This window comes from Apteryx mantelli, chromosome 3 (genome assembly GCF_036417845.1).
Source record: "Apteryx mantelli isolate bAptMan1 chromosome 3, bAptMan1.hap1, whole genome shotgun sequence".
Lineage (NCBI taxonomy): Eukaryota > Metazoa > Chordata > Aves > Apterygiformes > Apterygidae > Apteryx > Apteryx mantelli.
In genome coordinates, this window is record NC_089980.1 from 119580236 (window position 1) to 119595616 (window position 15381).

At 36.8% G+C, this 15381-nt stretch overlaps 1 protein-coding gene across 3 annotated transcripts in view; it reads left to right on the plus strand.

Moving 5' to 3' along the window:
* TRAPPC12 (trafficking protein particle complex subunit 12) overlaps positions 1 to 12174 on the plus strand; it is a 64583-nt gene extending 52409 nt beyond the window's left edge. The window contains exons 9-13 of one of the 3 annotated variants that reach the window (XM_067294257.1): positions 1171 to 1315; positions 4422 to 4520; positions 9144 to 9244; positions 10049 to 10136; positions 11555 to 12174. In XM_067294257.1, coding sequence (XP_067150358.1) covers positions 1171 to 1315; positions 4422 to 4520; positions 9144 to 9244; positions 10049 to 10136; positions 11555 to 11749 — 628 coding nt within the window. In that variant the 3' untranslated portion in view covers positions 11750 to 12174. Of the gene's footprint in view, positions 1 to 1170; positions 1316 to 4421; positions 4521 to 9143; positions 9245 to 10048; positions 10137 to 11506 lie in introns of all 3 variants that reach the window. The other 2 variants (XM_067294256.1, XM_067294258.1) reach the window with 2 other exon arrangements.
* The last annotated feature ends 3207 nt before the right edge of the window (positions 12175 to 15381 follow it).

The following is a 15381-nucleotide window of genomic DNA, read 5'->3' on the forward strand; positions in this document are numbered from 1 at the left end:
AGACTAAGTTATACCTGTACTCCCTTCCCAAAATATAATCTTTATGAACAATACAGTTTGTTTAACCAAAGCTGATTTTTAGTCTGTTTTGAAAACCTCCTCTCAGCATTCCACTCGTTACAATCATTTATGCTTATTTCTAACTGTGTCATAAGTCATATTTTAATTATTTAAGGTGAGGAGAAAATAAACCCACAAAAACGTGTAATGCAGGGACCATTATGGGAAATACAGTCACACTACAGTGCATCAAAGAAAAGCAAATCCTGCTTGCCCTTCTTGCGCTAGTAGATCCATTTGCTTACTAGAACTGTTTTGGATGTGACTATTTAATGTTAGTTCCTAATTTCTCAGAATTAAAGCAGTATTTAATTATAAAACAATAAGCGAATAAAGCAGTATTTAATTATAAAACAATAAGCAAACTCTCATTTATATCCTGAATGTGTAATCTTATCCCTTCTTTTGGGATTTCTCATGAAGGTGTGAAAATCTGAAGACTCACATTTTTTAGAAAGTAAAGACTATGACAATACATCAATGCCACCTTTAAGCCTTAAGATCACAAGTTGTAGTCACTGTTCTTTTCCTGGCAGTACCTAATATTTCTATACTCCTCACAACCCGTGAGACTTCATTCCTCTGGGAGGTATCTCCTTTATCTTTGTCATAGACAGTTATGCTTATATCATGTCACATTAGCAAAGCTGGGAATGAAACCCAAGTCTTTAGTAAATAAGACCAAGTGGCATCTACTTTACAATATGTTGCTTCAGAAGGAATCGTCAGATTGTGCTTTTATAACACGCTATAGGATAGTGTAGTTCTGTGTCACCTAGCAGTATGTAGGATACTTTAGAAATCTGCTTCCATGATAGGAGAGATGGTTCTGTTAATTTGTTAAATTTTTATTATTATCTTTGATTTTATGCATCATGTCCCAACTTCAGTTCCCTTGGACAGACTAAAGTGAAAAAGGGTTTAATTTAGGTGTTGTTTCTGAACCATTAGAATACAGTCGAGCTTCAAAATCAGTAACTGAAACCAAGACTGTAAATTTCCAGCATTCTTGGTGTTGTCATAATACTTTACATAGTCTATTGGCAATGTGTGTTGTATTTTATGTGGAGCACAAAAGGCTAACACCACACTTCCTTGCCCCTTATCCAGCCTTGTTCCTGCAGCTGCTTTGGAAGATACACATGCTGGGGAGTGTGAAAGTTGCCAGCTTAAAATCTGTTGGAGGGAAGAGTATAGGCATACAAAACTCAGTATAGGATCCTGGAGTGACTACAAAATGAGATTGTATTTAGAAGTGAGTCTGGATTATTGTGTTAATGTTTTACCATTTCATACTTATCTGTGTTAGTTTAATGGAGCACTCCTTCCTAGACCGGTATATAGCAGCATTGGGCCAGCCTTGCCTAAGCTCAGGGGTGGCTTTAGATTTATACAACTTAGTCTCTTGTCATCTCCTGGAAGAAACGGGTTCCAGTCCTGTGATAGGTACTGCAGGGCATGATGTAGAGTAAGCACAGATGCTGTGTGCTGTGTCATTGCACAGAAACAGGGTGCTACATGTTTCCCGATCCACAAATACAGTGCACAGACTCTTAATGCTTCACCTCTGCTCTTGCATGTTAGGAGGTGTGAATCTTTGCCTACTCCTAGTTTTAATATATATATGGTGATGTATGGTAACTTGGTAGGGAATGCAAGAGGGGAGAAGGGCTTGTTTGCCTGACTAGGCCAAGTCCATGAAGCCCCTGCAGCCTGCGCTCCCAAGACATTATTTGGACTGCTTATGCCTACCCAGGTTGGCTCTTACCTACACTGCGGAGCCTGTGCTGTTATAATTGTGCAAACAGTGCCCCCTCATGCAGCCTGTTCTGGCCAAGACATTTCTTCAGTCAATTCATGTTCAAGCAATATAAAGTAAGCTGACAAAAGTACCTCTCTGCTAGCATAACTGCATGGTCTCTGGGGAATTGTTTCTATGGCAGTTTGGGGGATGTGACCTTAGCACCCCTAACCATCATAGTTATGCTACACATCTTCGTTGTGTAGACCAAGCCCTAGAGTGTATTGAGACTGAGCATTGGGTAAGGGACTGCTTTAGACCAGAGAATGTAAGACACTGAGCACAAAAGCTAGAAATTAACATCATAAAACTGTTTCACCAATAAGCACATCTTATTCTTAAAGGGATAAAATTCACAGTCATAGAAAATCCCTAAGTCTTTTTAAATAACACTTTCTCTTGCAGGGATTGGTGGTTAATACAAGCTTGGTGGTCCCTGTAAGGAACCAATTCACAGGGTCCCTATTCTAATTCCACAGTCGTCACCATGATACTTTGTTACTGTCTCTTTTTGTGTGCTTTTTTTTTTTTTATATAGTACCTAGCACAGTGGGTCTCCATAATCAATAAAGTCCTGTAGTGAGAGCTATTTCAGTGGCCTTAAAATCACCCTAAGTCATAAATTTATGAGAAATTTTCGTAGTATGATAAGTTTCATCACCTTTGATTTCTGAATTCTAAATGAATCAGAATTTAAACAGAAACATGTTTTTGTGTATGTGAGTTGTTGTTTCTGAACCCTTGGCACTCATAATAAGAAGTATGGGCATAGTATGGCACACAATAATTGGAATAAGCTCCAAATGTTAATTATTAACTGTTAGAAATTAATCATTATATACACAATATGCAAGTTGTTTGCAAAATAATATGGAGCTGTAAGGGACCTCCTAGGTTGTTTAATCCAGTCCCTTCCATCATAGGCCATGTAATTTCTCTCATATACAGATCAGACTCCAAAGAAATCTCTTGATTTTTATGTGTATGTGACAAAATTAATATGTTCCAAGTGGTGACCTGGTTCAGGGGTCAAGTGGGGCTCAGTCATTTTAAGCACAGACTCAGGAAAAAACACTATTAGACCTGGGGCAGATTGCCTCCCTAGGCTAAGGAGGAGATGAGGAAAAGTGCCTTTTGCAGTAGTTGTGGTCACATTAGAGACAAATTTAATGAGTGCTATAATTTTACCAAAAAAATGGTAGGGTAGAGAGTGTCCCAAGGTGTCCAGGCACAGTTTTGAAAGATTAGTCTTTGATATCTTTTGCATCTGAATACCCACCACAAATTCTTTTATTAAGTTGAAGGACAGAATTATCAGGAAGCACCAAATTACTACAGCACAGAAGTCTTTTGTCTTTGCATATGTCTGCTTTTTTATAAGCAGATGCAGACTTTCTCTGCCTGTGCTCTGAACTGATCAAAGAAGCTATAGCTGTGGCTAGTGCAACCCTTTGCCATGTGATTGTAGCTACTACATGTCTTCCAGTCAGCTCAGAGCATATGCAGGCTTTCTCATGTATGCCTGCAAAAGCCCATGTGAACATGCTCTGAAAGTTAGTTACTGCACAGCTACATAATTAAATTACTGCAGTTTAATGAGTTACTGTGAATCAGCTGGCCTGCAGTACCTTGTCACATGTGCACTTATGTCCTGTGGTAGATGTGAATACATGTTAGTTTAATCCTCTTTCACTGGTCATCATGTGGCAGGTGCATTTGCACTGGATCTTAAGCAGATCTGCGTCTGAGCTGCCACTGCTCCACTGGCCAGCACGCTGCCATGTTCTTTGTGCAGGTGAATGAGTGGCCACTTGCAGAGCTTCCTGGAGTTAAAAAACAGCCCAATCTTCAGTTATTTTTAGCCCAGATCAATTTTCCAGGCAGATTAACTGCACATTTTGCTTTTGCATGAGATTGGAGAAGGGAGCAAGGATTTGGGTGGAGGGATGGAACAGGACTTGTTTCCTTTGTCCGTTGTGCTAGTTTATGTCACCTTAAAACATGCATAAAATCGTAGCTTCTGTCACATTACCTTGTCTTTTTCACAAGTTAAGACCATGTGCACAAACAGTCTCATAGTTACTTTGACATAGTAATTTGTTAAACTGCGGAAGTTATTGACGTATTTGAACCATACAGCACTTCTCAAGTATGTGCACCTGAGTTACACAGAGGGCTTTTGGCTCTCACCCTAAATCATAATCCAAGCTGAAGAGAATATGTTCAGATTCTTTCTCTTGGCATTTAGCTACAAACAGAATATGATCCAACTGCAAAAAAAGGAACTTAAAGGAAGAGCTGTGCTGTACAGTTCCAGTATAACTGAAAAAGGGCCAGAATGGTCTGCAACTAGTGCCTACAGCAATAGGTGGAAATTCTATCCCATTGATAAGTTGCAATTATTTTAATTCTGTTTGAATATGTCTCAAAATTATAGAGAGAGAGAGAGAAAGACACACACACACATATATAGATAGATAGATAGATAGATACACACACATACATAAAGGATAAAGAATGCTGAGCTTAAATATCTGGTCACATGCTTTTCACCCCTTAGGACTATGTACTTGCTGTAGATGCTTATCACACCGTCATCAAATATTATCCACAGCAAGAACCTCAGCTGTTGAGTGGAATTGGAAGGATTTTCCTGCAGGTATGTATTTTATTCTAAATCTGCTAGGTAATATTGCTGCTGACAACTATGTGGTGAGTAATTGTTGCATCTAAAAGTATAGTTATTTTTATAAGGCATGTATCAAATTATAGAGGCAGTGGTAAAAAAGAAAAAACTTTCACTATGAGATTATCAGATTATGCTAGGAAATACAAACTTTTATAGTATTAAAATTGCATGCATTTACATTAGTGAACGAAGAAAATGCTGTAGAAAATTATGCTAATAGCTGAATCAAAAGGCAAAATTCTGCTCTCCTTAAAATTAATGGTAAAACTCCCATTGACTTCAGTGAGCCAGAATTTCACTGAAAATTGCATTTCCCACTGCTTCAGACTGCAGCTCTTGGCCATACTCTATCACTGCCAAATGAATATAAAACAATCTGAGAGTTTCCTTCTTTTATCCTAGTTATATCACCAAAGAGAGCACATTAAAAGAAGACAGCAGCACTGCATGTGTATAATAACTTTGCATGTAGCTATTTACTTATCATACTAAGTATAATAAGAGATAAGTGCAGTAAGACTTTTTTGTTTATCAGAAAATGGTGTGTCTAAACAATTGATATCTGATGGTTTTAATTTTGAGTATCTCAAGTTCTTAGCAGCTCTTTCATATTTTCTAATACTAATGTTTCAAACTTTTAATTTTTTATCTATCATAAATTTAATTTTGAATTGTCAATAGTATTTACAAACAATCTAGTTTGTGGCATTAAGGTTATAAAATTGCATTGAAATGGAATAATTTACTCTTGATACATAATTAAATCATGAATAATATTGTTTGCTTACAATCATAGAATGTGTCATTCAAATTCAGTTCTGGATTTTCAGTTCTTAGCAGGAATATGTTTTCACCATTTGATAGAAATGTGTTTGTGTTTAAAAGTCTCTGATTTAAAGTGGATCTCCATCGTTATAGAGAAATTTTTTAATATTGAGAAGTGTCATGTACATTAGTTATTACCTAAATAGGCAGCTTGTAATTATCCATATTAAATAATGGCACTGTAAATATGTGTAATACTGTTTGAAATACAAGTTATTAATAGTTCTGGTCTTAATGGGAAGAGAGACTAGGTGTGTTACTTGGTACTGCCTTACTCAAGAGTGCCCTCCCGTGTCACACTCTCAAGTCTGTAGTGGTTTAACTGTGAAACCTGGACATAGCAGAAGGGAGTATGAGAGCCACTGGCATTATTATGTGATTCTAGATAGTAGTTAATAAAAAGCATCGCTTCTAAATCCAAAATGTTGTCATTTAGCCTAGCCCATTTAGGGAAAAATATTGTTTGGCAGGATGTCTTTTTGGTCACAAAATCTGCAGTTCTGCCTGGAAGATACTGGTGCCAACAGATGCAAGATTTTGATATGTTGAAGAGAGATGATCAGTGTGCAGGTAAACAAAGCTAAGAGGGACTTTTAAACTTGAAATCAAAGGAACGGAAATGGGTTGCAGGCCTGGGCATCATCATTTTGTTTAGATCACTGTGTAGCATCTGCACCACTGACCAGGCGAACTCTGTGTGAAAAAAACGAACCTCTTGCAGGTAAAATGTGAACACAATTTTCTGGTACTCAAAATATCACAGCTTCTCAGAAACAGGCAGTGATTCCCAAATAACCTCAGACTGTTCTGTTAACTTTGAACATCACCCAGTAGATGCACAAGTGAGCCAGGTTTTATCTATTTATCAGTCACAGATACTGTCTGAAAAATGGCCTCACACATACGAAACAAAGCAATGTGAAGAATCAAGTGTAAGCTGAGGAGCTAGGTGGAAAATAAAGATAACTTTCTTCAACATATAAATCCTTAGTTTGTATGTGATTTTTTTTCTATTTAATTGAACTTACCAGTTTGGGGGACCATGTCTTCTTTATCTTCACGTGTGGTGTAGCATAAAGATCTGATGTAAGGCCTTTAGCTGTTGTCTTAATACAAATGGGAATTGGGGATGAGAGAAATGAAGAATGCATAAAAAACAGAGCCTATCACAGTGATATTTTGAGAAGCACTATAATTCTGTCAGCAACTACCTGAGTAACAAAATAGAAATTCACATGAAACGGAAACAGTGAAGACATTTTAGTCTCTAGTATTTTATGGCATGTTGCTAATAGACTCTGCTCACCAACTGACCTCTCCAAAATTGCTATTTAAATAACTACATTAAAGAACTTAAAAAGTGAAAAGGTATCTGACCTTACTCTCTGAAATAGGTTGCAGGAAAACAGAGTTAAAAACAATAAATAAATCCTAGGAGTACTTCAGAAAAATAATCTTAGATTCCAGACTAACAACTAACTTAATTTAAGTGCAGAGTATATTGGAGGCTTATTAATAGAGGATATTATTTGAGGGTAAGAGAGGAATTTTCATTATTAATTTGATGTGCTATTCACCTTTTCTGAACTAAGTTAAATAAAATTAAGTGGCAAAGACCACTTCAATTTTTTAATATTTAATAACTAATCTAATAACTAATTTAAGCCAACTCAGTCTTTTAAATATTCTGTGGATAAAATAAAAGTATAAAGAGTATAAAAGTATTAACAGTTTCTCCTCTGTTTAGTGGGAAAAATGGCTATCACTATAGTCTGGCATGTTTGTTTAGAAGGTACAGGATGCTACTAAGAAATGAGAACTCTTCATGATCCCAAATATGGTTTGTTAGTCTTAAAACCTATTAAATCTGGATTCTCCAAGCTCCCAGTGGAGCAAACTGGGAGTTTGCTTTAGAAACTGATTATTCTCATGGTTAGAAGCACAGATGCTATGAAGGGCAAGACTAGAATGTAAAACAATCTTGAAAAGTTGGGAAACTGAAATGGTAAATTGGCTGCGATTCAAAGAACAAAGGCAAAATACTACTAAAGGTTAGTAATAATACACAAATACAAAATGAGAAACAACTGACTAGGCAGCATTCTGCAGAAAAGGATTAGCGTAAGGGTAAGCAAACTACATATTGGTAAACAAACCAGACTTTCTTAAAATACTGTGGCATAAAAGCAAACTTCATATTTAGATGTAAAATATAAAGTAATGCTACTCTCCTCACTGCTGGTGAGAGCTCAGCTGGAGTATTGTGACCACTTCTGGGCACTCAGGGAAGATGTGAAGAACAGAGAAGAACAGCAAGAATGACCAGAGGGGCTAGAAAGCATTACCTATGAGAAAAGAGTGACAATTAATTTGCTTACAATTTGTTTTTCCTTCTCCAAAAGGCAAGATAGAAAAGAAAGTACAATAAGAATCTTGAAGTATGTAAAAGACTGTTAAAAAAGAGAAATCGTGCTATTTTCCCTGTCCACTATGGATAGGACAAAATGCTGGGGTAAATACTGCAGCAGGGTAGACTTCAAATAAATTTTCTAATGCTAATGGTCTTTAAGATTTCTGAATTCTGGAATAAGTTTCCTAGAGAGGTTGTATAATAGTCACCATGTGAGGGATTTAAGGAGAGTTCAACACATTTGTCACAAACAGTTTTGGTAATGTTGGTCCTGTTTTGAACAAAAAGGTAATCTCCTGAGGGTCTCCTGAGGCTCCCCAAGCTGAGAATTGCCTGGTTTCCATGTTTTATGCCCCTAAATTAGTTTAATTTCTCTCCTTCTGATAGATTTATTTTTCCCAGTAGTAAATTTTCTTCTGCTTCCATCTCTCCAGCCTAAAATCAGACACCACTGTGAAACCTTACCAAAAAATAAGTGCATCCTCCTTTGAAACATATATTGCTAACTTATTTACCAAAGGGGACTTCTTCAAAGAAAATGTCTTTTTTGTATCAGATAGCAATGTATGTGACATACGCTTAGTTGAAATATTCCTTCCCTTCCAGGAATGTCCTTTCCTTCCCATTCCCTGCCTTGACCTCCATAAAATCCATTCCTCTTTCTGCAAGCTTTCAAATCCCTTATTCCTTCAGCCTACATGATCCCCTAGCCAGCATTTTTCAGTCTGCAAATGGACTCTGCCCGATACCCTCACTGACCCACTGCATGGGGCTGTTTTCTGACATGTTTCTCTCCAAAGCAGTGATGACACTGAAGTCACCCTGTGGTCTCTGGCTTTGACTAATGGGCTGTTTGTTTGGCTGAGGATTTGGCCTATACTAGCTGCCAGGCTATTGGATTCCAGTTTTCCTGCCTACTGACAGCTTCTGCTGGTGAGCAGCGAGTGTCTGTCTTCACTTGCTGTATAGTAACACCCAGTCTTACTGGAAGTAGTTCTGCCCTCTCTGCTCATTTTCAGCTAGTTTTGCAAACTCTGGAGATAGTTGCAACAAAAGACCCTGGTCAGCAGACAGAAATGAGGAGGTGGGACACTACTGCTATACGGTGCATAAATGCTCCACACACTACAGCTGAGAAACACTGCCTTAGATAAAACTGTACCTGCTTTTGGTGTTCTTTTTCATGATCTTAATACGGCTTTTCAAGTATCTTGCTTGATAACAGACGTTACCCAGTAACATTTGTACCAGATAATGACACTTGGATATGTTTTCATGTTCTTATCCTTTGTAAAAGCTTTAATCAGGATGCATCTCTTTTGTTCTTATTGTGGTAACTTTATGATTTTACTGTTTAGATCGGAGACATAAAAACTGCAGAAAAATATTTTCAAGATGTTGAGAAAGTGACTCACAAATTGGATGGACTGCAGAGCCAAATTATGGTTTTAATGAACAGGTAGATAATTTAATAGCTAAATGAAACTTTAAATTATAGTTTTGCAAAGTATGTGTTGTGAGCATTAAACTACCCTTGAGACAATTCTGTTCTCTTTTCTCTCTTTTGTGTAACTACATCTATCATAAGTGAGACTGAATGGCATGTAGACCCAGGAGATCTGTATTACTTGATACAATCACATTATCCTGGATTGAAATTGTGATCCTTCAGTTGATTTTACAAAGCTTTTTCTCATTCTTCCAGGCATTGCATATCTTCACTCTGCTTTTTCAATACACATTTGCATAAATAACTCTTAGGAGAGGAGAAGCTATTTTGGGCCCTTATCCTACAACCAGATCTGCTAGTAAAGCTGCTGCCTGTTAGTTTCAAAGAATGCTAGCATATATGGTAGTAAATTGAGCTGCATGACGGGCAGCTCAGTTTGTAATGTTTAGCACATTGGCTTAATATATTTAGAAAATACTATTCCAAAGTACTCTGAAAATGATATAGCATGGCTAATTTCATAAAGAGAAATAAGTCCAGAAAGAGAGTAACTGCATTTTAATTAATAAAAACACAATGGAGACTATTGCTTTGGTAGGCAGAATATATAATAGCCAAATGATGCAAGGTGTCACTCCATTTGTCTGTAAATCAGTGTCTCCTTGCTGGCTAAAGATTACACCGTGAAGAGCAAATGTCAGAAACTTGCACATCTATAATAGGAAAAATAAAAAATGGTGTCCATTCTTTTTTAAATATATTATCACCTTGGGTTTTTCAGGGTAATTCATTTGTATGTCACTTACTTTCTAGAGCATTTCTCCACCTTGGTCAGAATAATTTTGCGGAAGCTCATCGATTCTTCACAGAAATTTTAAGGATTGACTCATCAAATGCTGTGGTAAATCTCCAAATTGCTACATTTATAATGAACACCTAAATTATTCTTGTAATGCCTCATTCATGGATTTAATTAGTAACCAGAGTGTGCTCAGAGCTTTTTGGAAAAATTAGATGATGTCTATGTGCCAGAGAGTTTTTAGTATACATAAAGATAAGATACAAAGATGGGAAATGAAGAACCAGTTTATATGAAGGGAATGAATACTTAGATATGCATGTAGATAGTCCAATGCATTATGATTTTATGGAATCTTTGCAAAAGCACTTTTTTGTGCATTCACTGTTTTTAGTGTAGACATACGTGTCAGAAAAGGAAATGGCAGCTGCTAATGTATATAGGATTAACTAGAATTCATATAGCATTGAAGGGATACTGTCAACATTTTTAACATGTTGTTTTAACATCAGAACCTTGGATTCCCATCACAAGAGGAGATCAAAGAAGAACTGTTTGCTTCTTTTACTTTTGTTATTTGTACATTTGGCAGCTTTCAGTGCATAGTCATACAAGAGTGTTCCTAAGAACTGACACAGCTTACCCCCAGCAGCCTGGGTCAAGGGGCCTGTGGGGACTGAGTTTAGCAAGTACATGGCTCGCATCATCTTGCAGGCTGTAGAATAGCATGTGTTGTAAATTGTGGGAGATCTGGTAAGGTTTCCTGAAGAGACGGGGAGAAAAAAAGGGCTGTATTCTTCCTTTGTCTACAGCTTTCAGAAAGTGTGAAAGTTGCTACTGCTAAACATGTTATATGGCTTTGTACTGTTGAAATCTTCTGGTAACTCATAAAACCCGTTGTGTGGTGAGGAAATTTAACGGGACTTGATCATTTAGCATTTATTTAGACTGCCCTATCTGCTGAATTTACTTGCAGACAGTTGCAGATGCCCTCATGGCAAGATAATTTCTGCCTGTTGTTTACGTGGATCTTATATAGATAAACTAGAGAGAAAAAGACTTTTGAAGATATAGTGAAGTCATTTAAAAAACTAGGAAAATGACAGCATTCAGAGGCTCATGTAATTTGTGCCATCTTTTTCAATTGACTTTTAAAATTAACTGAGTAATGTCCTGCACTATTTATATTATGTTTTAAATTCTTTTATCTTTTAGAATTTCAGCTGTTAGAAGTCCTTTTGGCACAGGACACATCTTGAAAATAACAAAAAGAAAAGGACTGGAATATAAGATTGATAATATATTTTAGTTACTTGCACAGACAAAAAAAGTAATTCTATGCACACAGTAAATTTGCTTTTACTCCAGATGCTATACTTCTCTTTTTTTTCCTCTCTCACCACTTCTAAATACATATATAAATATATATAGTTATAGTTATAGTTATATATTTACAATATATTTTTCTCTAGGCTAATAACAATGCTGCTGTTTGTCTTCTTTATCTGGGAAAATTGAAGGATTCCCTCCGGCAGTTGGAAGGAATGGTTCAGCAGGACCCTAAACACTACCTACATGAGAGTGTTCTTTTCAACTTGACAACTATGTATGAATTGGAGTCATCTCGCAGCATGCAGAAGAAGCAGGCCCTTTTAGAGGCTGTAGCTCTCAAAGAGGGTGATAGCTTTAATACTCAGTGTCTCAAGTTAGGATAGATCATTTCCAACTATTTTTTTCCAGCAAAGCTCATTTTTTAAATTGTATATACTCTTGCTAATGTGTAAATGTGAAATAAAATCTCTTCAGTTATGAATATTTGGTGGCATTACTACAGAAGCTATGTTGTCTCTAGCAGCCCTGACTACCATGTTGAAGATTTTGTGCTGACCTGTAGCCAGCTTCATCCCTGCAGGTCTATGACTCTTTATGGTTATGCCTCATTACAGTATACACAGTCAATTACTCTCATTCTTTTTAAAGGAAAAACTGCGTTTGACCTGCTTTGTCTTGATGATTGCTATAATCTTTCAGTAATTTGTGAGTAAAAGACATGAGCTAATTTCATCAGATAGCTAAAAGACATTGACAGGCTATCAGTATGTGTATTAGAGAAATAAAGTTCTGAATGCACATATCTTCAGCTGCTTTTATTGTGTCTGTCTCATTTACCCTCATCAAAATATTAAGTATAGTACCTTTGTATACTCAGCTATTACAGGGAGAGAGTGGCAAGAATTAATCTAGTATTTAACATCCTCTGCTCTCAAGTGAAATTGCTAGATAGCCACCATACTGTGAGGGACTGTATCATCTGAATGACGCTAAAGGGTATCCCAGTACTTTTTTGGTACTGTGATACCATTAAATCTTTGGGATTAAAGCATTTGGGTTCTGAAAAGCTGAGGGTAGGAATGGAGGATTTCTCTCTATTCCTGAACTAATCCTTTCTTTCTTCATTACTTTTTTCTTCTTTCCTGCTCTCTAGCCAGTCTGATGTCACCAGGCCAAGATATATTTCCCACTATGGTGGCAGATGCAGCACAGATTGTGCTAGGAACCCCCTCACTTTCATACACACGCACATGTATATTTTACCTCCTATACTACAGCCATCTTCCTCATGCCTGTCCCAGGGCCTGTGGATTCCTGTTGGTGCAGACACGTTGCTGCTCCCTTGTGGCAGTTGCTCTCTAGAGAAGGGAGCGTTGCCAGGCAGGAAGAAAGGAAACACGATCCATTGCAGCCCAGGCCCCCTCTTTTCCCACTACCTAAGTGAAGACACCAGGCATAGAGTATTGCCCAGGGAAGAGGATGGAGACACTGAGGTAGAGGTGTGTAAGGGCTGGGTCACACACAGTGAAAGCAAATGGGGTGACACGGAGCACAAGGCAACTGTCATTGCTAGAACAGTATCAGAATATTGTGATTTTGGCATTCTTTGGAACCACAGAATTTTAGAATCACAATACTTCTGTGGTATCAGGATATTTCACATCTCTACTACCATTTCTTCCTTCATCTGTATTGTAAAGAATCAATCCAGATATTCCCTATCATTGTGTGTGAATATAACGTATATGTCTATTTGTCCTTTTCTGATCGTTCTGAGATTAAAGTTTAGCAATTGGAGTAGCTTGTCATAAATCACAGCCTTGGGACAGTTCTGTAATGGTAAACACCTCTTTGGGTTACATATTTATACCACACCAATCAATTTGTTCTCACCATCTGTAAACACCTTCACCTGTATTTTTAAGTAACTAATAACTCATTAGAGATACTATACAGGGTCCAAATGGTTGTTCTCAAAAAATGAGATTGTTTGAAAACTGCTGCAAGCTGGACACGCAAAAAATCGAGGGTGCCTAAAAATTGCCAATTGTTATGAAAGTCTTAAGCCTATAGCTTCTCTTATACAGAGACAGAATTTGTTCCATTCCTACAGTATATGTATGTTTTACATATTATACTTGTATACTGAAACAATGGATAGGTACGCACCGATCAACTGAAAAAAATTAAATCGGTATTTCTGTGGCTTGGCCTCCAGATTCCATAGCTGAATCTGAATTAAACTTGTGCAAGAAAAATAAGCATATGAGTAACTTGTCCTCAGATACCACTGCTAAACTCAAAAAATGAAAGATTCAGCACCACCTGCTTCAAGTGGATTTAAACAACTCATGCATATCTTTAATGAGTATTTAAATATAGTGAAATAAAAGTAGTTACTTTTAGTAATTTATGTTACTGTTTATGAACTTTTATACTTATTTTAATAAAATATTGCTGTAACTTGAGATGAGGTGTAACAGTAATTGGACAAATTCTCAATTTCTTTTAGTTGTCATATTTCAGTTGAAATCTGCAGTTTTTAGTTTGTCACAACTCTTGATCTGATGCAATATGTCAAATTATTCATTGTACTCATTATAATTAATTTTAGTATTATGTTTTCTCCAACACAGATCACTTTTCTTGTGTTTGGGATGTCTTATGAATAGAGAGAGGTCCTGGTATGTAACTACCATCACTGTGCTGGAAGACCCTGAGAGCATTTTACAATGATGTGTAAATTAATATAACAGAGATTCCCATGCATTTTGCTTAAGGTCAGATGTTGTATTAGATTGTTATCATCTGATATATTCACCTCTGCAACTGTAGTCTACACTTTCAGGAAGACTGATTTGTCTTTTCCAATTCTAAGCAAAAATAGCATGATTCACCATCATCCAGCATGCTGAAGCCACTATACAATCTAGAAGTAAAATGCTTTTTTGATTTAACAGTGCCTTATATTCACTTAACATGTAAATGACAGCCTGTGTTCAGATCAACAAGGAGTACAAATTTATGATCCTAGTTGGAGTCAAGTAACCATTAAAAAAAACCCTGAAAACATAATCCCCTGTTCTCCAAGTTTTTCTAAATTCTAATTCATATGTATTACTACATAGGACTCATTTCAGTATGTTTGCTGTGTTCTTATTAGTAGAAGCTTTTACTCAGATAAAAACTCCAGTAGAGGAGACTTGGACTGGGTGACCTCTAAGCTCACTGAGCCATTAAACAAGTGATATCCTGGTAGACTTGCAGAATAATTAAAATTTAAATGCAAAGGCATATTATCACTGCTGGATTTATGCAAATTGTTAACTGTTTATAAAATGCAAGAAATAGTGTCAATGTCACTTTGGCACTTTATGGTTTGGATTTAACATATATACAAGTGTTTGTTTGAATTTCCTATATTCTGCCAGTTATACATCTAAATGCTATATATGGTGCATTAAAGCTAAGGACAAAATTTGTCCTAGAAGCATTAATTACACCAGGCAATCCTGTTAAATTCAATGAATTCAACTGAATTTAATAAGGGTTCCTGGTGTAAATGAGGGCAGAGCTCAGTTCTATAACAGCATGCGTGTGTCATCTGGCTAAGTGACGGAGGCTGTGCAAAGTGTAGCCTGAATGAGCTGATCATTGTATTCAAGTCTTAAAGCTTAATGTGCCTTAACAGAAGTTTTGCATTTAAATTTCCTTTTTTATTAAAAGAGGAGCAAATAAGCTGTACTTCAGACATTCAAATAATTACATTATGCATAGAGACCCAGATCCTCAAAAGGAATTAAGCATCTATCTGTCATTTCTAATACCTAACTCATAATTTTAGGTGACACTGACATCCTCCAACCAGCTGGTCATTGACATTTTCATAGTGCTTCAGTTTTTGGACTGGACCCATTAAATGTTCCCCAAAAGGCATGTGCAGATGTGCCTCTGCACTTGGACTCCACAGTGGACTTAAGCCAGTCTAAGACTGTCCACTGAAAGGGTGATCACT